General features: G+C 44.2%; 1 protein-coding gene across 3 annotated transcripts in view; it reads right to left on the bottom strand.

Moving 5' to 3' along the window:
• Positions 1–236: 236 nt before the first annotated feature.
• Positions 237–26,485, bottom strand: part of PREX2 (phosphatidylinositol-3,4,5-trisphosphate dependent Rac exchange factor 2) — a 307,132-nt gene continuing 280,883 nt past the window's right edge. For all 3 annotated transcript variants that reach the window (XM_050940505.1, XM_050940507.1, XM_050940506.1), the window contains 3 exons: positions 22,352–22,454; positions 6,099–6,166; positions 237–2,178 (listed from right to left, as the gene is read on the bottom strand). In XM_050940505.1, the coding sequence (XP_050796462.1) occupies positions 2,133–2,178; positions 6,099–6,166; positions 22,352–22,454 (217 nt within the window). In that variant the 3' untranslated portion in view covers positions 237–2,132. The remainder of the gene's footprint in view (positions 2,179–6,098; positions 6,167–22,351; positions 22,455–26,485) is intronic.

Below are 26,485 nucleotides of genomic sequence, written 5' to 3'. Positions count from 1 at the left end.
GTATCCAACCAAGCAGAAGCTGAAGAGCTCTTGCAGCTTTCTGAATAGAGATGAGATTATCCTAGCCAATACTCCCTCTCTCAGTAAAATATGCAAGCTGTGAGATTCTCTACTATAATAGCAATTATATAAAACCAAACCCCAGCCCTTTATTTTCTACAAGTGTTGGGTCATCTCAGAAAAAGAATCTAGCTTTTCCTATTTCATGTATATCTTATCATGAGAATAGAATTTTGTGTTTATCAAAACACATCAAAAAGTCACACCTTCCAACAAGTATTAGAAGGGTGTAAATATACAGAATGGAAGGAAAATTGTGACTTTATGAAACATTCAGTGTAACATGTTTTTGTCACAGTTTAAGGAAATTTAATAGATTTTACATTTAAGCTTGGATCACTACTTAATTGGTATGAATACACACACACACACACACACAGAGCAGCTATATGTGCACATATATACACCTGTGTGTATACAAAAATATTTACTTTGTTACCAAAATTAAGTTCTTTAGAGCAAAATCAAGAATACTGAAGAAGGTAGGCATATTAATATCTCCTTTGGAGAAAAGTAATAAACCCACTCTATGTCCTACATAAAGAACACTCTTTGCAAAGTACTCTGTACTGACATATTTCTGTATGAGTTAGAGTTAATAAATGTGTTGAAAATTCATAAATAAGTAAATATAGATCTGCTAAATCTATGATGTAGAGGGTTTTGTGCCAACGCATAACTATAACTAGCTGTAGTACAGAAAATACTTACACATTTAGATTATATATGCTACTCTCTAATATCTAACTATTACTAGTAGCAATATTTTAAAACATCATTTTTGCTTTAATGTGTATGAACGTAAGGGGTAATTTTGGTGCATTTATTTTCTCTAAAAACACTTTGGCCAGAAAACAATTAAACGTGTATATTTGTCATGGTCCCTCAACATTCTTAATACAGTCTGCAAATTAAATCCATAATATTATAAAGTTACCAATCTCCAAAACCAACAACTTCTACAACTGTAAAATGTAACTGACAAAATATTGTATATGCTGGTATAAAAATATTAAGCTTCAAAACTATGCTTTATCTTAAATACTCTAAAATGCAAAATATTCCAGTTTAAAGCTAGAAGTTTGCCCTTCGCTCAATGTACACTGCTTAGCTGTTATAGCATGTATAATACTGTACAAAGATATACACTACTGTTTGGAGACCCCTGAAATACAGAAGCACAACAAGGTATATTTAAGACAGCTTTTACAGGTCAAAGTCTGAACTTCTTTCTAATTATGGGTGGAAATCGGACCCATAATGTCAATTTTCTCTAACTGAAGTTTATTTTTCATTCTTATGGCAACTTCAGAAAGGGTAAAAGAGCACCATCAATTCACTATGCAGTAATAGGCTTCTTTAAACCCAGTACAACAATTGACCCCTTAAGACATAGCTGAATTTACTGTGTTGGAGCTAAATCTGTAAGTATTTATTCACATGAGTAGTCAGGTTGAAGTCAATGGGACTACTTGTGAGATTAATTCTTATTTTTAATAGGCATTTACAGCATATACCAGAAGTGTTAATTTCCTTATTGCTAAAAATTAGGAAATTATGATAAAATATTGGTGGGAAAGAAGGGAATTAGCAGTGCATGGGACATCAAATGTGTCAAGTGTCAAACTCTGGAGGATTTATTTTAGGCTTTTTTCTCTTTTCGAGTTTATTCTGTGAACACAGGAACAGTTTTTATATGGTTCAGATGGAATGGCTTTGCCATTATATACTTGTTTTCATGCTGCTGACAATGCATAATGGGGTTATTTGTGTTGCTGAACTGGCCACAAGAGATACAACCTGATTCCAGTGTAAAATTTCCAGGTAAAAACTCATAAAGTTCCTGTTTTATGGAAGGGAGCCCATAGTGCATGGAGTCCAGAAATATTTTCTCCAGAAGTCAGTTGTCTAATGCTGATAGAAAAATATTAAGGACAGACACTTCTTCATCCTGAGTAAAGGGCCTCTATTTATCAATTCTCCAAGCACGTTCTACAAGAATGCCATTTAATTTTGCTGTATAGTCCAATGTCTTAAAAGATGTTACTTGATTACTTCTTGGGTAGTTCTCTTCATTCTTCCCCAGCAGGAGGTGGTGGCTGGCACAGCTTGTATAATCTGGCAAAATGAAAAAGAGCCATCATATTAGTCTGGGAGTACAGTCATTATTAAAATGGTCTGACAGAGGCAAAACAAACTAAATCTGAAGTTATATTTTGGTGATCCAGTTGCTACAAATGCTAGCTGCAAAGTCAGTCCTTTCTCTCCATCACTCAAACAAGCAGAAGCCAGTGACTTTTGTAACCTCAGCTCCACTTAGGACAGCTCTGCTCTCTACTTTGCCTTGCCCTCTCAAGGACTGCAGTACATATGCACAGCAATTTGTGGACCCAATTCCTATTGGCCAGCCATTACATGTTTTATTAACTGTTTATTTTTTTCTCTATTTGTACGTGTCCTACAAAATGCTCCCATTTGGTCTTGGGTTCCAGCAGACTAAGACAGACATCAGATACACCACAAGTACATATGTCAGCCTTTGAATTTTGGAGAGAGAGACATTAACTGAAGTCAGATAGAGAAATTAAGGACTCAAGGTAACAGGTTCAATGAAAAATGAGATCAATACAGTCTGAAAAAGTTGTGCGGCCAGTGTTTGTCAGCTCTTCCATTTATGAAGACTCTGACATTTCTATTAAGTCCTTTATCACAGGTTGGCTTTTAACAAATGTTTGTAAAGTTATCGTCACATTAATACACCTCTACCCCGACATAACACTGTCCTCGGGAGCCAAAAAATCTTACCGTGTTATAGGTGAAACCATGTTATATCGAACTTGCTTTGATCCACCGGAGTGTGCAGCCCCGCCCCCCCAGAGCGCTGCTTTACCATGTTATATCCGAATTCATGTTATATTGGGTAGCATTATATCAGGGTAGAGGTGTACCAAAAATAAAGGATAATTATTCTGACTTAAGGCACACTATAGCAAGGACTTTTCTGTTCTATGAGAAAGGGTAGGAAAATGCCCATCGCTTTGCAGCATCTCCCCTCACACTGCAGCACTGTGACACAGTACTAAGAATGGTCTAATCTGGAGTCTACATATTTCCTGAGAGAAAGTGCATCATTGCAGCAGGTAGAAAGATATAATAAAAGGAAGAGACTAAGGAGTCTGGCAGAGCAGGGAGGAAGTGCGGCAGAATCCAAAATAAAGTGATCATTGCACATAAAGGAGTTAGATGTCAGGAGACTGTGACATTGACAAAGCCAGAGAGTAAGAAATAAAAATATGTTTAATGTGTTTGAGTATTATGAAAGATGCTGATACCTACACTTTGTGGTTTTGTGGTACCTGAATTTTTGCAGTGAAGTTTGCAAACTTCCAAACCAAACTTCAAATATCTTTAGAATCACAGAAGATTAAAATTGGAAGAGATCTCAGGAAGTCATCTAGTCCAACCCCCTGCTCAAAGCAGGATCAAACCCAGCTATATCATCCCAGCAAGGGCTTTGTCAAGCCGGGCCTTAAAAACCTCATGATGGAGATTCCACCACCTCCCTAGGTAACCCATTCGAGTGCTTCACCACCCTCCTAGTGAAATAAGTTTTCCTAATATCCAACCTAGACCTCCCCAACTGCAACTTGAGACCATTGCTCCTTGTTCTGTCATCTGCCACCACTGAGAACAGCGTAGCTCCATCCACTTTGGAACCCCCCCTTCAGGTAGTTGAAGGCTGCTAACAAATCCTCCCTCACTCTTTTCTGCAGACCAGTTTCCTCGGCCTCTCATCATAAGTCATGTGCCGCAGCCCCCTAATCATTTTCATTGCCCTCCGCTGGACTGTCTTCAATTTGTCCACATCCTTTCTGTAGTGGGGGGCCTCAACAGTGCCAAAGAGAGGGGAATAATCACTTCCCTCAATCTGCTGGCAATGCTCCTACTAATGCAGCCCAATATGCTGTTAGCCTTCCTGGCAAGAAAGGCACACTGCTGACTCATATCCAGCTTCTCATCTACTGTAATCCCCAGGTCATTTTCTGCAGAACTGCTGCTTAGCCAGTCAGTCCCCAGCCTGTAGCAGTACATGGGATTCTTCCATCCTAAGTGCAGGACTCTGCACTTGTCCTTGTTGAACCTCATCAGATTTCTTTTAGCCCAATCCTCCAGTTTGTCTAGGTCACTCTGGACCCTATCCCTACCCTCCAGCATATCTAACTCTCCCCCTAGCTTAGTGTCATCTGTAAACTTGCTGAGGGTGCAATCCATCCCATCATCCAGATCATTAATGAAGATGTTGAACAAAACCGGCCCCAGAAGAGACCCTCTGGGGCACTCCGCTTGATACTGGCTGCCAACTAGACATCAAGCTGTTGATCACTACCCGTTGAGCCTGATGAGCTAGCCAGCTTTCTATACATCTTATAGTCCATTCATCCAATCCATACTTTTTTAACTTGCTGGCAAGAATACTGCGGGATACCGTATAAAAAACTTTGCTAAATTCAAGATAGATCATGTCCACCGCTTTCTCCATATCCACAAAGCCAGTTATCTCATCATAGAAGGCAATCAGAGTGGTCAGGCATGACTTGCCCTTGGTGAATCCATGCTGACTGTTCCTGATCACCTTCCTCTCCTCCAAGTGCTTCAAAATGGATTCCTTGAGGATCTACTGCATGATTTTTCCAGGGACTCAGGTGAGGCTGACCAGTCTGTAGTTCCCCGGATTCTTCTTCTTCCCTTTTTTAAAGGTGGACACTATTATTTGCCTTTTTCTCTAAGGAGTCATGAGTCAGACACTAGGTGGGTTCTGCCTTGTTGCCAGAAGCAATAAGAGGGAACTGAGAGAGGGTTGCACCTGCTCTGCCCTTTCTGTCCTTGTAAAGGAGCACAATGTGGCACAGGTCACTAACATGGAACTAACCAACACCGCTATTCAGAAGACTTTGATCTCATGTGTTTGAGGTGCATGTGCACCCACAGTGGGATCCCTGCTGACACATATACTTGAAGCAGCAGCTCAGATACAATGCAGAGGAGATTAATTGTCAAGAAATGATGCCTGGTTGCTCCATAAGTGATTTTTATAAGGAACTCATTAAGTGGTCTGTTCTCCTACTGGAGAAAAATTGGTGGAATCAGGGTTGCCAGAAAGAGTAGGGAAGCAGATGGTTCCTAAGAAGTAAGGGTGGGGGAATCCAGAAGATACTGTGTTAACTGGTTGGGAATGCAGAGACTTCCCCATGGTTAGACAGCTAAGGGGAAACAATGGCAACACATTCCACATTAAAAAGCCTCTCATGCTCCAGCTTATGTGGTATGAATTTTAATGTTTCTATTTTTGGGAAAACAAAGATAAAACTTGCTAACACAAAATGATATAAATTCGGGAGATATTTCACACTACTGGTTTTACTTCCAAAGCTTTTAACACTTGGGTGACAAACTCCCCACCTTTGTAACTTATCAAATTGTGGTCAATTTCATTTGAATTGTTTTGGAGTTAAGCTCAAAAAAAGGAAAACACACACACACACATGCACACAGTTTTCTCTTTTAATTATTGATCAGAATCCTGAAGTCTCTCTCATATCAAGCTTTGTTGTTTTCCATTGTTTATGTTCTTAAATATTACATTATTTCCTTACTGGAATTTTAACACCTTAGTGGGTCTATTATCTGTTATCTACATATATTCCTGTTTATGAATCTATAGTATATCACTGTGTAATTATTATTCAACAACTGAATATTAGATTTTAATCAAACTGAGAGACTGTAAACAATAAGACAAACTTCAAAGTAAATTTTCAAAGTATTGCATGAAATTTTAATTCTGCAAGTAGTTTACTGTAATTGGAGTTATGTGGTTTTAAACCCAAGTAATTCTCTGGATATTAAGAAGCCAAACTTTGTCCATAAGTACAGTGAAGTCAATTTGAGCTGTATGCTTGTGACTGGGAGAATGATTAGGCACAAACTAGACAAATCATGGTCTTGGACACAAACAACTGATTCTACTATTTAGTTACCTTGGGACTGATTGTGGTGTTCGGTCCCTCACTCCTAAATTCTTGGCAGTGTTCTGCACTCTTGCTCCCTGCAAGAAAGAAAAAAGATTTTGCTTCACACCAAGCTAATGCAAGTTTTAGTGTACCTACTGGGTGTATAATAGGTCAAGGATTAGATTTATCAATAAATAAACTTCACTATTGATGTCCTATGTAAATAATTATTTTCTTTTGAAGGCAACCAAGAAAAACACTTTCTGATAAAAGCTACTAAATATGATTTTATAAAGGTGCAAGAAAAGAGACACAGCTGCTCTGTTCTTTCAGCTAATAACTACTCTTTCACTAACGTAAAAGGAGATACAAACAAAGATCTTCACAAAAAAAGATTAACATTTAAGTTGTGAAGAAGCTAACAACTAAACAACTCTAACACTTCTGATTCAGTTTTCCTGGCATTCCTCGCTCTTCTGAAGTTCTCACTCTTCCACAATTCCCATCGCAATCAGTGTGAGTTCTGAGTAAATATTACAGGTTCCATCTCACACCCAAGAATCCTCCTTATGAGCAATTGTCTGTTTAAGCACAGAAAAGGATGGCCTGTGCTCAAGGCACTAGATGAGGACACAGTAGATATGGGTTCTATTCTTGGCTCTGACACAGTCTTCCTGTATAACCTTGGCCAAGTTACTTACTCTCTCTGTGTCTCAGTTCCCCATTCATACGATAGGAATAATAATGCTTTCCTACCTCACAGGGATATTGTGACAATGAATTCATTTAAGCAGGAAAGCTGCTCAAATACTATATTGATGAGCAACACAGACAAGTGGTGCATCAATGGAAATTCATTAACCTGACTTTCCAAAAACAGTCAGCAAACAATGGCAGATCTGCTAGACTTATTATTATTGCTAATCAAAAAGAACAGCTCTAATATACCTACTATTGCCAATTTTTGTTTTCTGGTTTTTAAAGGAAGCAAAACTTATTCATTCTCTTTCTCTCTCTCTTTCCCCTCTCTTCCCCAGGTCAAATGCAAAACAAAATGAAGACAACAAATAACTGCACATCAAGATATAAATAGATTAATTTCATAATAATTAAAGTGAGAGAATATCAAATTTGTGTGGGATAGAGGTACAGTTGTATCTAAAAGAAGACATCCATAGTGACAAACTGTGCAAAGGTATGGCTAAGCCACTGATTGGATCGAGTATTAGAGTGAGTAAATAACTTGCATTTTGGCTAAAATTTGGTACCTCAGTCCATTACCACAATAAAATCCCCACAATACACAATAAAGAACTCAAACTAAAGATGGAATAGACTAAATAGCTGCAAGCAACAGGTATTCACAAGTAAACAGACACATGCAACTTAAAAATCATTGTTTTGTTATCTATTTTTTAAGTTTAATGGTACTAAAGAAAAAAACAACCCACACTTATCTACTTAAACAACTCTAGAACAACCATGAAAAATTAAATTCACTAAATGGTTCATAAATAGCATTGCTTTCATGTTTTATAAAGTACAATATATTCTGAGAAAGCAAAAATATTGATTAAACTTTTAACATTAGATATTGCCAAAACACACATCATTGGTACATCTAATTTGAAAAATCCTGATGCCAATATCCTATGACACATGAAACTCTACCGTCATTAATAAATCACTTTGAATTGTTTGACATGGGTATGTATATATCAAAGATAAATTGCTGATGGTCAAGATCAATGTGATTAACTTAACTGAATACCAGTGAATACATAATATATGTGGGAATATATTAACATTAGTCATATGTAGATCCTGACTTTTAACATTGTAACTGCTTCCGAGGAAGAAAAATAACATTTTTATGTACATCACCCACTAGACAAATTAATCCTAATATCTAGCTAGCATAGTAAATCAGAAGTGTTGATTTCAAAGGAGTCTGGCTTTATACATCCATCTAATATATTGTGTATTAGGAGAACAAATTAGACCTTACTTAAACCACGCCCACCAACAGGTTCATTTTTTCTGGGGGCTGGGAATCAGGATTACTGATAGCTTGCTATGTGATCCTTTATCCTCCATTTTAGTACATCTACATCACTTGTGAGTTTATTTTTTATTCAAGAAATAATTTGCTTTTAATTTTTTCTGAACATCTAATATTTTTAAACCAATAATAATCTGCATGTTGAAATTGCTAGTCCCATATTGGAGTAACAGATAGTACAGTTAAAGGGCATTAGAACTCTTTGCTCTGTGAACCAATAGTGCCTGGGCACTCATGGAAGATGACCTTTCTCTTTGGCTAGAGAAAGTTCCATCACCAGATCTGTAAATTGATTTATGAAGTGGTATTTCTATTGTCGTTAGAAAAAAAAAGACAGGCCCACTCTGCCAGGACACTTACATAAGAGCGGCCATACTGGGTCAGACCAAATGTCCAGCTAGCCCAGTATCCAGTCTTCCAACAGTGGCCAATGCCAGCTGCTTCATAGGGAATGAACAGAATGGTAAATCATCAAGTAATCCATCCCCTGTCATCCACTCCCAGCTTCTGGCAATCAGAGGCTAGGGGACACTCAAAGTATGGTGTTACATCCTGAATCATCTTGGCTAATAGCCATTGATGGATCTATCCTCCATGAACTTATCTAGTTCTTTTTTTGAACCCCGTTCACAATACTCCCAGCAATGATTTTCACAGGTTGACACTTGTTTAAGGACGGCAAAAAGTGACCACGTTTTTGTGACATTCTGTACCCCAAAGCAATACCCTGGCACCCCCATATTTACAATGGTGATATAATTATGTTTTATGCAAAGTATACCTTGTAAGGTATCATTCTAAAAGTCTTGATCTGTTGAACATTAATATCCCATTGGAATATATGTGCTGCCATTGTATCTGAAGTTATGAATATTAACTATGTACCAGTATTTCAAATGTGTTTGCTCCTATAGTAACTTCCATAAGGTAGTTTACATCCAGTCTAGCCAGCACATTGTGAATGGGCTATTTAAGCTAATGGTTCAATAAATGAACACAGTGGGCCATGGCAAAAGCTTATCCCCACCTGATGGACTTTTCTGGGGACGTTCTATCCAGAATATGGCCCCTGCTATGACTTATCGAAACATGCAAGGGCATGTGACTGGAACATGTGATACTGGATTCCATCTGTTGCCTGTACTTTTCTACTAACTGTGCCTGGAGTTTTTCTTTGGGACAATGAAGTTCCCACCACATGGACGAAGCTATAAAAGAGGGGAGTGACATCATCACTTGGCCTCACTTCTCCCACAACTCAACACCTGGAAACATTGTAGGAACAAAGTCTGAACTGGGGATATGGTCCCAGGCTGAAGGGATTTCTAGCCTGAGTATGGAAGATTGTTTGCACCATCAGGATGAGACACTGCTTGATTCAAATCCTGTCTAGTGTATAGAACTTAGATTGCAATTTTGTTTTATTTCTTAGGTAACCAACTTTGATCTGTACACTATTACTTACAATCACTAAGAAACTATCTTTCTGTAGTTAATAAATCTGTTTTATATTTTTTAATCTAAAACAGTGTGTTGTTTGAAGTGCAAAGTGAAATCTGCTCACAAACAGGAGCTGATACAGTGTCCTCTCCACACTAAGGGAGGGGCAAACTGGGTAATAAACTTACACTGGTCAGGCTTCTGACCAGGGCTAGATGGTACAGCTCTGGGGTCCTAGGCTAGGGAGCTGTGGGGGATTAGCTGGAGCCTCTCTATTGTTGGTTCATGAGTGGTGGGCAAAAGCACTCATGTAACTGCAATTGGGTGTGTCCATGCTTATATATGACTGTGCAAGTGCAAGACCTGGAGAGGATTGTCAGAGCCTCACAGTGTGAGAGGGGGCCCAGATTGGTATGCCAGAGGGCTCAGCAGTATCCCAGTTCCAGGTTGCACTGCAGGGAAGTCTGTCACAGTTTTGAAAAAAAGTAGTTTACATTTGTGTCTATATAATCAACTGAGCATTAAATCTGTATCGCAATGTTATAGAAAATTCAATGTCATTGTATATCCACATTAAAGCAATGAAAAAATGTTATTCGGTGTAAGACAACACAAATCATGTTCCCAGGCTTTTCTGCCCACTTACCTTTTCAGTCTCCTTCTCCATATCTTCTTCCATGTGGACTCTATGCAAACTATGAGCTCATCCTCAAGGCTTCTAATCTCTCCACATTTGTGTCTCTCTTGAAGATCCACTTTTGTCATGCTATTTACAGAGAATTAAGCTGACGTGTGTGTGTGTGTGTGTGTGTGTGTGTGTGTGTGTGTGTGTGTATATATATAGATCAGGGGTCAGCAACCTTTCAGAAGTGTTGTGCCAAGTCTTCATTTATTCACTCTATTTTAAGGTTTTGCGTGCCAGTAATACATTTTAACGTTTTTAGAAGGTCTCTTTCTACAAGTCTACAATATATAGCTAAACTATTGTTGTATGTAAAGTGCATAAGGTTTTAAAAATGTTTAAGAAGCTTCATTTAAAATTAAATTAAAATGCAGAGCCCCCCGGACCGGTGGCCAGGACTTGGGCAGTGCGAGTGCCAGTGAAAATCAGCTTGCATGCCGCCTTTGGCATGCGTGCCATAGGTTGCCTACCCCTGGACGGGGACACGGACACACACACACACACACACACACACACACACACACACACACACACACACACACACACACACACACACACACACACACACACACACACACACACACACCCGTTTGTTGTTCCTTTTGTCCTGTCCTCTGTTTACTTTCTGTTCTTAGATTGTCAAGTCAATTCCTTGGAGAAAAGAGCATCCTTCCTGAATGTTTGGAAAGTGGCTACCATGTAGTGATAAGAAAATTTTTAACAATAATCTCATATGATCAGTTATATCAACAGCTCAGCTCCCCTAACTATTACACATTCCAGGTGTTTGGGAATACTACTGAGGTCCCTGTTAAGGTTTTGTATTAGAATTCAATCTTGACAACTTTGGAGTACATATTGTGACTGGAGATGAAAATGAAAGCTTTATGGAGTGTTTGAGTGTGTTATTAACAGAGCTGTAGGCAATATGAATGTGGAAAGGAATGCAAAAGTCTTTCTCCTTAAATTTTTTCCATGCTTTTAAGGTTTTGGGTGGGTGGGTTGTGTTTTGATGCAACCTTAACAGCCATTAAATATAGTTTTTGTCTGTTAATTGCCTAGTTTTTAATACAGCTTTGTGTATTTCAGTGGATAGTGCCCCAAAAGTCATGGAGAAAGGAAACTGTATCTGCCTGGGAATCAGAGGAATAAACCATGCTGCTGAAGCCATTCAACTATGTTGACCCAACTATGCCCTCGGATGTTTGTCTACATAGTTCCAGCAAACTCACTGAAGGGGTGTGATTTGTAAAGCACTCTAACATGCTGCACTCAGTGTAGATCCTCTTGGTGTGCTCTGAAAGGTACCTAGTTCATATTCAGGGTCTAATCTAACAGTTTGTCTACATGGTGGGTAATGCACACTACAGGAGCATGATTTCTAAGGCTCACTAATACGTTGCAAATTAATTGGGCTACATAGACCCTGCTAGTGTGTATTACAAGTTCCCCTAGTGCAGGGGTAGGCAACCTACAGCACTCGTGCCGAATGCGGCACGCAAGCTGATTTTCAGTGACACTCACACTGCCCAGGTCCTGGCCACCGGTCTGGGGGACTCTGCATTTTAATTTAATTTTAGCTGAAGCTTCTTAAACATTTTAAAAAAAGATGGTTACTCACCTTTGTAACTGTTGTTCTTCGAGATGTGTTGCTCATATCCATTCCAGTTAGTTAGGTGGGCGCGCCATGCGTGCACGTTCGTCGGAAGACTTTTACCCTAGCAACTCCAGTGGGCCGGCAGGTCGCCCCCTAGAGTGGCGCCGCCATGGCACTCGATATATAACCCTGCCGGCCCACCTGCTCCTCAGTTCCTTCTTGCTGGCTACTCCGACAGTGGGGAAGGAGCGTGGGTGTGGAATGGATATGAGCAACACATCTCGAAGAACAACAGTTACAAAGGTGAGTAACCGTCTTTTCTTCTTCGAGTGATTGCTCATATCCATTCCAGTTAGGTGAATCCCAAGCCTTACCTAGGCGGTGGGGTTGGAGTGAGAAGTCGCGGCATGGAGCACTGCAGAGCCAAAGGCTGCGTCATCTCTGGACTGCTGGACCAGGGCATAATGGGAAGCGAAGGTGTGGACGGAGGACCAGGTCACCGCCCTACAAATCTCCTGGATGGGCACGTGGGCGAGGAAAGCCATCGATGATGCTTGTGCCCTGGTGGAGTGCGCGGTCACATGGCCCGTAGGGGTGTGAGCCAAGTCATAACAGGTCCTGATACAGGACGTCACCCACGAGGAGATCCTCTGTGAGGAAATGGGTAGTCCTTTGATTCGGTCCGCTACTGCCACGAAGAGTTGGGGGGATTTGCGGAACGGTTTGGTCCTCTCCACATAAAATGCAAGTGCCCGGCGGACATCAAGCGAGTGGAGTTGTTGCTCCCTGCGGGACGAATGGGAAGAAGAGGGGGAGAAAGATCTCCTGGTTGACGTGAAAGGCTGAGACCACCTTGGGGAGAAAGGCAGGGTGTGGCGTCAGCTGCACCTTGTCCTTATGGAAGACTGTATACGGGGGATCTACCGTGAGGGCCCGGAGTTCTGACACCCGTCTGGCTGAGGTGATGGCCACCAGGAAAGCAGTCTTCCAGGAGAGAGAGAGCAGGGAGCAAGTCGCTAACGGCCCAAATGGAGGGCCCATGAGCCGAGTCAGAGCCAGGTTGAGATCCCAGGTCGGGGCAGGGGGTCGAACCTGGGGGTAGAGATGTTCTAGTCCTTTCAGGAATCTAGTCACCGTAGGGTGAGAGAAAACCGAACGGCCATCTCCCCCCGGATGAAAGGTGGAGATAGCCGCCAGGTGAACCCGAAGGGACGATATCACCAGGCCCTGCTGCTTGAGGGACCAGATGTAGTCTAGAATATTGGTGATAGAAACCTCTACAGGGAGGAAACCCCTCTCCGTGCACCAACAGGAGAAACGCTTCCACTTGGCCGAGTACGTCGCTCTAGTGGAAGGCTTCCTGCTGCTCAGGAGTACTTGACGTACTGGGGTAGAGCACCGTAGTTCCAACCTGGTCAGCCACGCAGGAGCCACGTAGTGAGGTGCAGGGACTGGAGGTCCGGGTGACAGAGCCTGCCGTGGTCCTGGGTGATCAGGTCCAGGTAAAGGGGCAGGGGGACTGGGTCGGCCAGAGACAGGTCCAGCAACATCGGATACCAATGTTGTCTGGGCCACGCTGGAGCTATCATAATCAAGCGGGCCCTGTCCCTGCGCGCCTTCAGAAGGACCTTGTGGATAAGAGGGAATGGAGGGAACGCATAGAGCAGGTGCGTCGTCCACGGGATAAGGAAGGCATCCGCTACCGACCCTGGTTCCCGCCCTTGAAAGGAGCAGAACATCTGGCATTTCCTGTTCCCTCTGGATGCGAAGAGGTCCAGCCGGGGACAACCCCACCTCTGGAAGAGTGAGAGGGCGACGTCCGGGTGAAGGGACCATTTGTGCGAAAGGAAGGATCTGCTCAGACGGTCTGCCAGCATGTTCCGTACTCCGGGGAGAAAGGAAGCCATGAGGTGAATGGAGTGGGCTATACAAAAGTCCCAGAGCTGCATTGCCTCCTGACATAGGGGAGAGGATCTCGTGCCGCCCTGCTTGTTGATATAGTACATGGTCGTCGTGTTGTCGGTGAATACCGAGACACAGCGACCTTGAAGCTGATGGGAGAATGCTTGACAAGCAAGGCGGACCGCTCTCAACTCCCGTATGTTGATGTGGACGGCCACTTCCTGAGGAGACCACTGGCCCTGCGTCCTCAGGGTTCCGAGGTGGGCCCCCAGCCCAGGTCTGAGGCATCCATTGTTAGGGATACCGAGGGTTGGGGCGGATGAAACGGGAGCCCCGCACACACTACGGACTGGTCTAGCCACCACCGGAGGGAATCCAATACCTCCTGGGGGATGGTGATAACCGCGTCCAGCAGATGCCTGGCCGGACGGTATTGTGTGATAAGCCAGGACTGGAGGGGCCTCATGCGAAGCTGCGCATAACCCGTAACAAAGGTGCAGGCCGCCATGTGGCCTAAGAGGGTAAGGCACGTCCTTATAGAGGTCAAGGGAGCCGTCTGTAGACGCCGAATGATGGCCGACAGCGTCTAGAACCTGGACAGTGGCAGAACGGCCCTGGCCAAGGTGGAGTCCAGAATGGCCCCGATGAACTCTATCCTCTGCGTGGGGAGCAGAGTGGACTTGTCCACGTTGATAATGAGGCCCAAAGCTCCAAAGAGTCTGCTGATCTTGCGGACATGGTTGTGGACCTGCGACTCTGACGTGCCTCGAATCAGCCAGTCGTCGAGGTAGGGGAATTTGTGTATGCGACTGCGTCGAAGATACACGACGATGACAGCCATGCATTTCGTGAATACCCTCGGGGCCGTGGAGAGGCCAAACGGAAGGACCGCAAATTGATAATGGTGGCAGTCGACCACGAACCGAAGGAAGCGTCTGTGTTGCGGAAAAATAGCTATTTGAAAATAAGCATCCTGCATGTTGAGGGCGATGTACCAGTGTCCAGGATCCAGAGATGGGATAATGGTCCCCAGGGATACCATGCGGAACTTCAACTTCACCATATGTTTGTTGAGTTCCCGCAGGTCGAGGATGGGTCTGAGGCCTCCCTTGGCCTTAGGGATCAGAAAGTAGTGGGAATAAAACCCCTTGCCCTTCTCGTTCTCCAGAACTGCCTCTATGGCTCCTTTGTCGAGGAGCGTCCGCACCTCCTGAAGGAGGAATTGCTCGTGAGAGGGGTCTCTGAAGAGGGACGAGGGTGGGGGGCGGGGGGAGGGTGTGAAATAAATTGCAGACGGTACCCCGTTTGCACAGTGCGTAAGACCCAACGGTCGGAAGTTATCTGGGTCCATGCCGGGAGGAAGAACGAAACGCAGTTGGAAAATGGGGGGGACGGATCCGTGGGGGAAACTGGTACAGCGTCCTCAGGCGCACCTTCAAAACGAAGGTTTTGGGCCAGGTAGGGCTTTAGAGGAACCCTGATTCTGCCCCCCCTTGGTTGCCCGATTGTCTGCGCCGGCCATTCCTGCTTCAGCGTCTACTGAAGTCTTGCCGTTGGCAGTACTGGGGATAGGGCCAGCGCTGCTGTTGCTGTTGCGGCCGGAAGGGTCTGCGCTGCGTCCCGGGCGTGTGCATCCCTAGAGAGCGCATGATGACCCTATTGTCTTTCAGCCTTTTCAGCCTGGGGTCAGTCTTCTCTGAAAACAGGCCCTGACCTTCAAACGGTAGGTCCTGGATGGTGTGTTGGCGCTCCAGAGGAAGGCCAGAAACTTGTAACCAGGAGATGCGGCGCATTGTAACCCCCGAAGCCAGAGTTCTGGCGGCCGAGTCTGCCACTTCCAAGGATGCCTGCAATGAAGTTCTTGCGACCTTCTTGCCTTCATCAAGAATTGCCACGAATTCTTGATGCGCATCCTGAGGCAACAACTCCTTGAACTTATCCGCTGCTACCCAGGAGTTATAGGCATAGCGGCTAAGGAGTGCCTGTTGGTTAGAGACCCTGAGTTGGAGGGTGCCCGCTGAGTAGACCTTCCGGCCTAGGAGGTCCATGCGCCTCACCTCCTTGGACTTCAGTGCTGGGGCCTGCTGCCCGTGGCGCTCCCTCTCGTTCACAGACTGCACAACGAGGGAGCACAGGGTTGGATGGACATGCAGGTACTCACATTCTTTGGAGGGTGCCATATATTGCGCTCCACCCCGCATGCAGCAGGAGGGATGGAGGCCGGTGATTGCCAGATGGTATTAGCATTGGCTTGAATAGTCCTGATGAAGGGAAGGGCGACTCTGGTGGGAGCATCCGCTGAGAGAATGCTCATCACAGGACCTTCGATTTCCGAAACCTCCTCAGCCTGCAAATTCAAGTTTTGCGCTACACTCCTGAGGAGGTCCTGGTGCGCCCTGAGGTCGAGTGGGGGAGGACTGGAGGACGACGTTCCCGCCACTGCCTCATCGGGGGAGGACGACGAGGAGACCCCCGGTAGGAGCGGGTCCACGGGGGGCTCCATCTGTACCAGCGCCTCTGATTCTGGAGGGAGCTCAGGGTCCTGCTGGTTAGATCAGTCTTCCCCCACTGGAGATGGGGGAGGGCGAGACAACGAGGCCTCCGGAGCCCTGCGCTCAGATGCCACTGGTTGAGGTGGAATGTGTTGAGGGCCCTGGGCTTGATGGTACGCCCAGGGTGTCCAGAAACCCCACTGCTGTGGTCCCTGATCCTGCAGAGGAGGGTCATGGAAGAGAGCTGCAGGTCTGTCCACGTCCAGGGTGTACATGCTGTCTGCCTGCGATGAGACAGACGGCTGCCGGGAAGGCCATGGTGGGGCCGAACGTGGCTGATAGGGCTCCCTTGGTCTCAACGTCGACGATCTTCTCGGTGCCGGGGACCGGGACCGGTAATCATACCAGCACTGGGATCAGGACCGGGACCTGCCACCAGCGCGGTGCTGGGAGGTTGACCGGGACCTGCCACCGGCGCGGTGCTGGGAGGTCGACCGGGACCTGCCACCAGCTCGGTGCCGGGAGGTCAACCAGGGTGCTGACCACCGACAGGAACAGCTCCTGGTGTCTCGGTGCCGGTAGCGGTGACTCGATCCAGACCGGTGCCGGGAGTAGCGAGACCGTCTGGAAGATGACCGGCGCCGCGAGTGCGACCGGTACCGCAGAGGGGAGCGGTGCCAGGACTGCGAGCGGCGCCTGGAGCGAGAACGTCCACGGTGCCGGGACCTCGAAGGGGATCGGTGCCGGCTGGGCGAGTCCGGAGACGGCGCTCGCATTGTCGCAGGCTTGCCTCTAGATATAACCGGTATCGGGGGTTGAGGCTGGGTAGGCTCCGTGAGAGCAATTAGGTCCCACGCTGAAGTGAATGTCTCTGGCGTCAAAGGGACCAACAGTTCAACCCCAGATCTTTTAGGGGAGCTAGGAGGGACCAGACTCGATGGACCTCCGGGGCCCGGAGTCAATGGAATCCCTGCTGGTGGTGCCGCGGCAGAGGTAGGTGCCGGGCGCTCCGCTCGAGTCTGCGAGGATGGAGTCGCAGACGTCGAGGGCCTTGCGTCGGGTCCCGGTGCCGGGGAAGGTTGGTGCCGAGGCGTCTTTCCGGTGCCGGCGCGGTCCGGTGCTGGTGCGGAGCCAGCGCTTTGCATCGGGGCCACAGGGTTAAGTGCCGCTTCCATCAGGAGAGTCCTTAACCTCTAGTCGCTCTCCTTTTTTGTCCGAGGCTTAAAAGCCTTACAGATGCGGCACTTGTCTGAAATGTGCATTCCCCCAGGCACTTCAGACAGGCGTCGTGGGGATCGCTGGTCAGCATCGGCTTTTTGCAGGCCGAGCACTGTTTGAACCCCGGCGAACCAGGCATGGGCCCGGTGCCGGGCGCAGGGAAGGGCTACAGCCCATACCCGCTAATAAGTATATAGAGCTATACTACAATTAACAATAACTAACTACAATTTACAACTATCTGCAACTATGAGAACAGTGAAACGAAGGAGAGCTAGGGACGTGGAGGACAGCTATGCCGCGCTCCACAATTCCAACGACCGACACGGCGGTAAGAAGGAACTGAGGAGCGGGTGGGCTGGCAGGGGTATATATCGAGCGCCATGGCGGCGCCACTCTGGGGGGTGACCTGCCGGCCCACTGGAGTTGCTAGGGTAAAAGTCTTCCGACGAATGTGCACGCGCGGCACGCACACCTAACTAACTGGAATGGATATGAGCAATCACTCGAAGAAGAACCTTATTTACTTTACATACAACAATAGTTTAGTTATATATTATAGACTTATAGAAAGAGACCTTCTAAAAACTTTAAAATGTATCACTAGCAGGCAAAACCTTAAATTAGAGTGAATAAATGGAGAATCGGCACACCACTTCTGAAAGGTTGCTGACCCCTGCCCTAGTGCATTTTAAAATAGTACTGGTTCCATTATTAAATTATGGTGTGTGCATGTAATATATGGTTAAAACTAATAAAACAAAATTAAATGGAGATAGGAGCCAGATTATATAAAGTCAAGTCAAATAGCATATATAGCTTTAGGGTGAAATTCAGCCTTGTGCAGAATGATTGCACAAGGCCTTTCATATTACTCAAATTCCACTTGCTCTAAATCCTTAATATAGAGTGCAGAGAGCCTTCCACACCTTCTGCATGGTGATACATTTCACCCTTAGTTTGTGTTTGTATTTTCTTAGTTTGAGTTGAATTACAAGATTCTCTGAAGATACATTAAATGGCACAGGGTATATTGTACCCACTATGTAAATAAAACATTTATGAATATCTGACTAGAATACTTGTATAGTGCATGTATTTAAAACAATTATTCTTCTTCCCCTCCCCCTCAAAAAATCTAGTGTCTTGCTAAATCTACAGTAACTCCTCACTGAAAGTCGTCCCGGTTAACATTGTTCCGTTATTAGGTTGCTGATCTATTAGAGAATATTCTCGTTTAAAGTTGCACAATGTTCCATTATAAGGTTGTTTGGCTTGCCCCGCTCTGCTCAACCAGCATTCCAGCCAGGGAGCGGGCAAACCCCCAACCCCACTTACCAGCAGAAGTGCTAGGCGAGTGGAATGGAGCAAGCCCCAATACCCCGACCCAGCTACGCTCCTGCCTCAACTAAGCTTCACAATCATCATTGCTGAGTACAGTATTAAATGGTTTGTTTAAAATTATTTAAAGCTTATACTGTATATGCATATAATGTCTTTTGTCTGGTGAAATTTTTTTTCCTGGAACCCAACCTCCCCTATTTACATTAATTCTTATGGGGAAATTGGATTCGTGTACATTGTTTCGCTTAAAGTCACATTTTTCAGGAACATAACTACAACATTAAGTGAGGAGTTACTGCACTCGTTATTTCCTCTAAAATATTTATTCATTTACCTCCATAACATGTATTCATTTCCTCCCATCCCTATCATTAAAAAGCTTTTTTAGGCCTTGGTCATCTCTCATTACACTATTGTAGCCAGTCTTTCTTTCAGTAGATTACCTTTTACCTTGTCCTCTTCCAGCCTATTAGAAAAACAATGGTACAGCCATGCCAGAGGAATAGCCTGCATTGGGCACTGGCTCCTGTGAGTGGTGGCCTGACATGCTGCTGCTTTCACCGTTGTGGTTTCTGGTAGAGCCCTCCAGCTCCGCGGATACCGATTCATATCCACGGATATCCGCATCCGTGATATACGGAGGGCTCTAACCATCTAATCTGACCTCCTGCACATTGTAGCCCATAGAATATCACCCACTCACTCCTGTAATAGACCCCTAACCTGTGGCCAAGTTACTGAAGTCCTCAAATCATGGTTTAAAGACTTCAAGTGTCCCATCTTTTCATGTGCTGTATATTTATTCCTGCTTACTGTATTTTCCATTCCATGCAGCTGATGAAGTGGGTCATATCCCATAGCCCAAATAAATGTAGCACCTTAGAGACTAACAAAAGACTCCGTTGTTTTTAGAGAATTAATGATTTATACTAGTTTAAACCTGCAAGTGATCCATGCCCCATGCTGCAGAGCAGGGCTTCTCAATCTTTTTCTTTCTGAGGGCCCCCCCACAACATGCTATAAAAACCTCCACAGCCCAGCTGTGCCACAGCAACTGTTTTTCTGCGTATAAAAGCTAGGGCCAGCATTAAGGGGTAGCAAACAGGGCAACTGCCCTGAGTCCCACACCACAGGGGGCACCGCAAAGCTTAGTTGCTCAGTCTTCGGCTTCAGCCCCAGGTGGTGGAGCTCGGTGCCCCCACGCTGCAGTCCTGTGTAGCGGGGCTTAGGCTTTTTGCCCTGCATTCTAGCGAGTCTAATGCTGGCCATGTTTGGTGGACCCCCTGAAACATGCTCGTGGCCCCCCAGGGGGACCCAGACCCCTGCTTGAGAACCACTGCTGCAGAGGAAGGCAAAATTCCCCCAGGGTCTCTGCCAATCATAGAATCATAGGAGATTAGGTTTGGAAGAGACTTCAGTAGGTCATCTAGTCCAACCCCCTGCTCAAAGCAGGACCAACCTCAACTAAATCATCCCAGGCAGGGCTTTGTCAAGCCTGACCTTAAAAACCACTATGGACGGAGATTCCACCACCTTCCTAGGTAACCCATTCCAGTGCTTCACCACCCTCCTAGTGAAACAGTTTTTCCTAATATCCAACCTAGACCACCTCCACTGCAACTTGATACCATTGCTCCTTTTTCTGTCATCTGCCACCACTGAGAACAGCTCAGCTCCATCCTCTTTGAAAACCCCCTTCAGGTAGTTGAAGGCTGCTATCAAATCCCCCCTCACTCTTCACTTCTGCAGACTAAATAAGACCAGTTCCCTCAGCCTCTCCTCATAAGTCATGTGCCCCAGCCACCTAATCATTTTTATTGCCCTCTGCTGGACTCTCTCCAATTTGTCCACATCCTTTCTGTAGTAAGAGGCCCAAACTGGATGAAATACTCCAGATGTGGCCTCACTAATGCTGAATAGAGGGGAATAATCACTTCCCTCGATCTGCTGGCAATGATCCTACTAATGCAGCCCAATATACTGTTAGCAAGAAGGGCACACCGTTGACTCATATCCAGCGTCTCATCCTCTGTAATCCCCAGGTCCTTTTCTACAGAACTGCTGCTTAGCCAATCTGCCAATTGCCAATCTGACCCATGATAAAATTCCTTCCATACCCAAATATAGCAATCAGTTTGACCCTGAGCATGTGGGCAAGACTCACCAGGTAAAGAATTTTCTGCAGTAACCCAGAGCCCTCCCCATCTAGTGTTCTGTCTCTGGCTACTGGGGATTTTTGCTACTGGCGATCACAGATAGGCCACATGTCATTGTAGGTAGCCCATCATGCCATCCCCTCCATAAACTTATCAAGCTAATTCGTGAGGCCAGTTAGGTTTTTTGTCCCACTGCTCCCCTGGGAAGGCTGTTCCAGAACTTCACTCCTTTGATTGCCTAATTTTGAGCCTAGATTTGTTGATGGCCAGTTTATATCCATTTGTTCTTGTGTCCACATTGGCGCTTAACTTAAATAACTCCTCTCCCTCCCTGGTTCTTATCCCTCTGATGTGTTTATAGACAGCAATCATATCTCCCCTCAGCCTTCTTTTGGTTAGGTTAAATAAGCCAAGCTCTTTAAGTGATCTCTAATAAGGTAGATTTTCCATTCTTTGGATCATCCTAGTAGCCCTTCTCTGCACCTGTTCCATTTTGAATTCATCTTTCTTAAACATGGGAGACCAGAACTGCACACAGTATTCCAGATGAAGTCTCACCAGTGCCTTGTATAATTGTACTAACACTTTCCTGTCTCTACTGGAAATACCTCACCAGATGCACCCTACAACTGCATTATCCTTTTTCACGGCCACATCACATTGACAGCTGATAGTCATCCTGTGATCAACCAATACACCCAAGTCCTTCTCCTCCTCTGTCTCTTCAAACTGATAAGTCCCCAGCATATAGCAAAATTTCTATTGTTATTAGTCCCTAAATGCATGCCCTTGCACTGTGCACTATTAAATTTCATCCCATTTATATTACTCCAGTTTACAAGGTCATCCAGATTTTCTTGAATGCTATTCCGGTCCTCCATATTGGCTATACCTCCCAACTTTGTGTAATCCACAAATTTTATTAGCACACTTTGTGCCAAGGTCAGTAGTAAAAATGTTAAATAAGATTGGTCCCAAGACCGATTCCTGAGGAACACCACTAGTAACCTCCCTCCAGCCTGACAGTTCACCTTTTAGTATGGCCCATTGTAGTCTCCCCTTTAACTAGACCCTTATCCACCTTTCAATTCTGATATTAATCCCCATCTTCTCCAATGTAACAAATAATTTCCCATGTGGAACTGTATCAAATGCCTCACTGAAATCCAGGTAGATTAGATCTACTGCATTTCCTTTATCTAAAAAAAGTCAGACCATTCTCAAATTATCTTGCAACTAATTTAAGGAGACAGACAATTTTTTGATATTATAATTATCTAAGTCACTATCACTCTTGAGAAAAATGACTAGTTAATTCATTTTTTGGCTGAATACATGAAATTCCTACAGAGAAATGTTAACATTCTGAAGCATAAGGCTGGCCTACCTGTTTGCGCATCACATCTGTAGCTTGCATAATATAGCGAGGAGGTAGTCCGTGGCTCCGAGCAAGAATTATAGCCTGCTCCAGAGTGACACTCAGAGTGCAGCTGCAGTGAAAGACAGAATTAAATCAGGTATCTGTTGTCATTACATCTCCTAAACAGTTACTGGTTGCTCAAAGAGTATAGATCAGAATCCAAAAACATATATCTAAGTTCTTATATAGACAGAAATGTTCCTTAAAAACCTGCAGAAAGCAACATAAATGTACAATGATACAGCTACATACTAGTGCAGGCAAGAAACACACTCATCCTGGAAGTTAATTAAGAACATAAGAATGGCCCTACTGGGTCAGACCAAAGGTCCATCTAGCCAAGCATCCTGCCCTCTGACAGTGGCCAGCACCAGGTGTCCCAGAGAGAATAAACAGAACAGGAAATCACCAAGTGATCAACCCCCTGTTGTTTATTCCCAGCTTCTGGCAAACAGAGGCCAGGGACACCATTCCTGCCCATCCTGGCTAATAGCCATTGATAGACCTATCCTCCATGAATTTATCTAATTTCTAATACTTTTTTGAACCCTGTTATGGTCTTGGCCTTCACAACATCCTCTCGCAAGGAGTACCACAGGTTGACTGTGTGTTGTGTGAAGAAATACTTCCTTTTATTTGTTTTAAATCTGCTGCCTATTAATTTCATTTGGTTACCCCTAGTTCTTGTGTTATGAGAAGTAGTAAACAACATTTCCTTATCTACTTTCTCTACACCAGTCATGATTTTATAGACCTCAATCATATCTTTCCTTAGCCGTCTCATTTCCAATCTGAAAAGTCCCAGTCTTATTAATCTCTCCTCATACGGAAGCCGTTCCATAACCCTGATCATTTTTGTTGGCCTTTTCTGAACCTTTTCCAATTCCAATATATCTTTTTTGAGATGGGGTAACCACATCTGTACACAGTATTCAAGATGTGGGCGTACCATGGATTTATATAGAGGCAACATGATATTTTCTGTCCTATTATCTATTCCTTTCTTAATTATTCCCAGCATTCTGTTCACTTTTTTGACTGCTGCTGCACATTGAGTGGATGTTTTCAGAAAACTATCCACAATGACTCCGAGATCTCTTTCTTGAGCGGTAACAGCTAATTTAGACTCCATCATTTTATATGTACATTTGGGATTATGCCTTCCAATGTGCATTACTTTACATTTATCAACGTTAAATTTCATCTGCCATTTTGTTGCCCAGTCACCCAGTTTTGAGAGATCCTTTTGTAGCTCTTCGCAGTCTGCCTGGGTCTTAACTATCTTCAGTAATTTTGCATCATCTGCAAATTTTGCCACCTCACTGTTTACCTCTTTTTCCAGATCATTTATGAATATGTTGAATAGAACTGGGGGCACACCACTATTTACCTCTCTCCATTCTGAAAACTGACCATTTATACCTACCCTTTGTTTCCTATCTTTTAACCAGTTAGCAATCCCATGAGAGAACCTTTGCTCTTATCCTGTGGCAGCTTACTTTGCGTAAGAGCTTTTGGGGAGGGACCTTGTCAAAGGCTTTCTGAAAAGCTAAGTACACTATATCCACTATATCCACTGTATCCCCTGTATCCCCTTGGTCCACATGCTTGTTGACCCCCCTCAAATAATTCTAGTAGATTGGTGAGGCATGATTTCCCTCAACTAAAACCATGTTGACTCAACAAATTATGTTCATTTATATGTGTGACAATATAGTTCTTTATTACAGTTTCAACCAGTTTGCTTGGTACTGAAGTTAGGCTTTCAGGCCTGTAAATGCTGGGATCACCTCTGGAGCCCTTTTTAAAAATGGGCATCACATTAGCTATCCTCCAGTCATCTGGTACTGAAGCTGATTTAAAGGATAGGTTACAGACTACAGTTAGTAGTTCTGCAGTTTCACATTTGAGTTCCTTCACTACTCTTGGGTGAATACCATCTGGTCCTGGTGACTTAGATCTGTCACCTAAAAAGAATGGCTCAGGTTGGGAACTCCCTCACGTCCTCAGCCATGAAGACCAATGCAAAGAATTCATTTAGTTTCTCCGCAATGGCCTTATCGTCCTTGAGTGCACTTGTAGCATCTTGATCGTCCAGTGGCCTCCTGGTTGTTTAGCAGGCTTCCTGCTTTTGATGTACTTAAAAAAAGTTTGCTACTACTTTTTGAGTCTTTGGCTAACTGTTCCTCAAACTCTTTTTTGGCCTTCCTAATTGTATTTTTACACTTCATTTGCCAGTGTTTATGCTCCTTTCTATTTTCCTCAGTAGGATTTAACTTCCACTTTTTAAAGGATACCTTTTTGCCTCTCACTGCTGCTTTCACTTTGTTGTTTAGCCACAGTGGCTCTTTTTTGGTTCTCTCACTATGTTTTTTAATTTGGGATTGTCATAATATTTTTCCCAGATTTGGACCTTAGCGTCCAAAATATGGGTGTTAGCATGAAAACCTCCAAGCTTAGTTACCAGCTTGGACCTGGTAAAGCTGCCACCACCCAAAAAATTAGACTGTTTTGGGGCACTCTGGTCCCCCAAAAAACCTTCCCTGGGGACCCCAAAGACCCAAATTCCTTGAGTCTTACAACAAAGGGGAATAAACCATTTCCCCCCCCCCTTCTCCCTTCCAGGTGTTCACTCCCTGGGTTCCTGGAGAGATACACAGAAGCAAGCTCCGTGAATCTAAACAGAGGGACTCCACCCTCCCCGTTTCCAGTCCTGGAAACACAAGTACTTCCCTCTTCACCCAGAGGGTATGCAAAGTCAGGCTTAGTAAATCTAACACAAAGAGATTTCCCCCCGACTTCTTCCTCCCACCAATTCCCTGGTGAGTTGCAGACTTAATTCCCTGGAATTCCCACTAAAGAAAAACTCCAACAGGTCTAAAAAAGAAAGCTTTATAAAAGAAAGAAAAATACATAAAAATGGTCTCTCTGCATTAAGGTGACAAATACAGGGTCAATTGCTTAAAAGAAATATGAATAAACAGCCTTATTCAAAAAGAATATAATTCAAAACACTCCAGCAACTACACACATGTAAATACAAAAAACAAACAATATAAACCTACTGTCTTATCTCTTTGTACTTACAACTGGGAAACAGAAGATTAGAAAGGCAGGAGACAGAAAGATCACTCTCAGAGCCAAGAGGGTCAGACACAAGACAAAGAACAAAGAACTCACACCCAAAACTTCCCTCCACCCAGATTTGAAAAAGTCTTGTTTCCTGATTGGTCCTCTGGTCAGGTGTTTCAGGTTACTCCTTTCCAGGTGAAAGAGACATTAACCCTTAGCTATCTGTTTATGACAGGGATATAAATTTTAGTTGAGCCTCTTATTATGGTGTCTTTAAAAAGTTTCCATGCAGCTTGCAGAGATTTCACTTTTGGCACTGTAGCCTTTAATTTCTGTTTAACTAACCTCCTCATTTTTGTGCCTTTAATTTCTGTTTAACTAACCTCCTCATTTTTGTGCCCCTTTCGGAAATTAAATGCTACAGTGTTGGGCTGGCGTGGTGTTTTTTCCTGCCACAGATATATTACATTTAATTATATTATGTTTAACTAACCTCCTCATTTTTGTGCCTTTAATTTCAGTTTAACTAACCTCCTCATTTTGTGCCCCTTTCGGAAATTAAATGCTACAGTGTTTGGGCTGGCGTGGTGTTTTTTCCTGCCACAGAGATATTACATTTAATTATACTATGGTCACTAATACCGAGCAGTCCAGTTATATTCACCTCTTGGACCAAGTCCTGTGCTCCACTTAGGACTAAATCAAGAATTGCCTCTCCTCTGGTGGGTTCCAAGAAGCAGTCATTTAAGGTGTCAAGCAACTTTATCTCTGCATCCCATCCTGAGGTGACGGGTACTCAGTCAATATGGGGATAATTGAAACCCCTCATTATTATTATTGAGGTGTTTTTTTATTTTAATGGCCTCTCTAATCTTCCTGAGCATTTCACAGTCACTATCACCATCTTGGTCAGGACTGGTGGGGGGACACCACTATTTACCTCTCTCCATTCTGAAAACTGACCCTACTGCTATACTCTTATTATTAGAGCATGGAATTTCTATCCATGGAGACTCTGTGGTACAGTTT

Source organism: Gopherus flavomarginatus, chromosome 2 (genome assembly GCF_025201925.1).
Source record: "Gopherus flavomarginatus isolate rGopFla2 chromosome 2, rGopFla2.mat.asm, whole genome shotgun sequence".
Lineage (NCBI taxonomy): Eukaryota > Metazoa > Chordata > Testudines > Testudinidae > Gopherus > Gopherus flavomarginatus.
The sequence above is the reverse complement of the archived record's forward strand: the minus strand, read 5'-3'. Positions and strand labels throughout refer to the sequence as shown.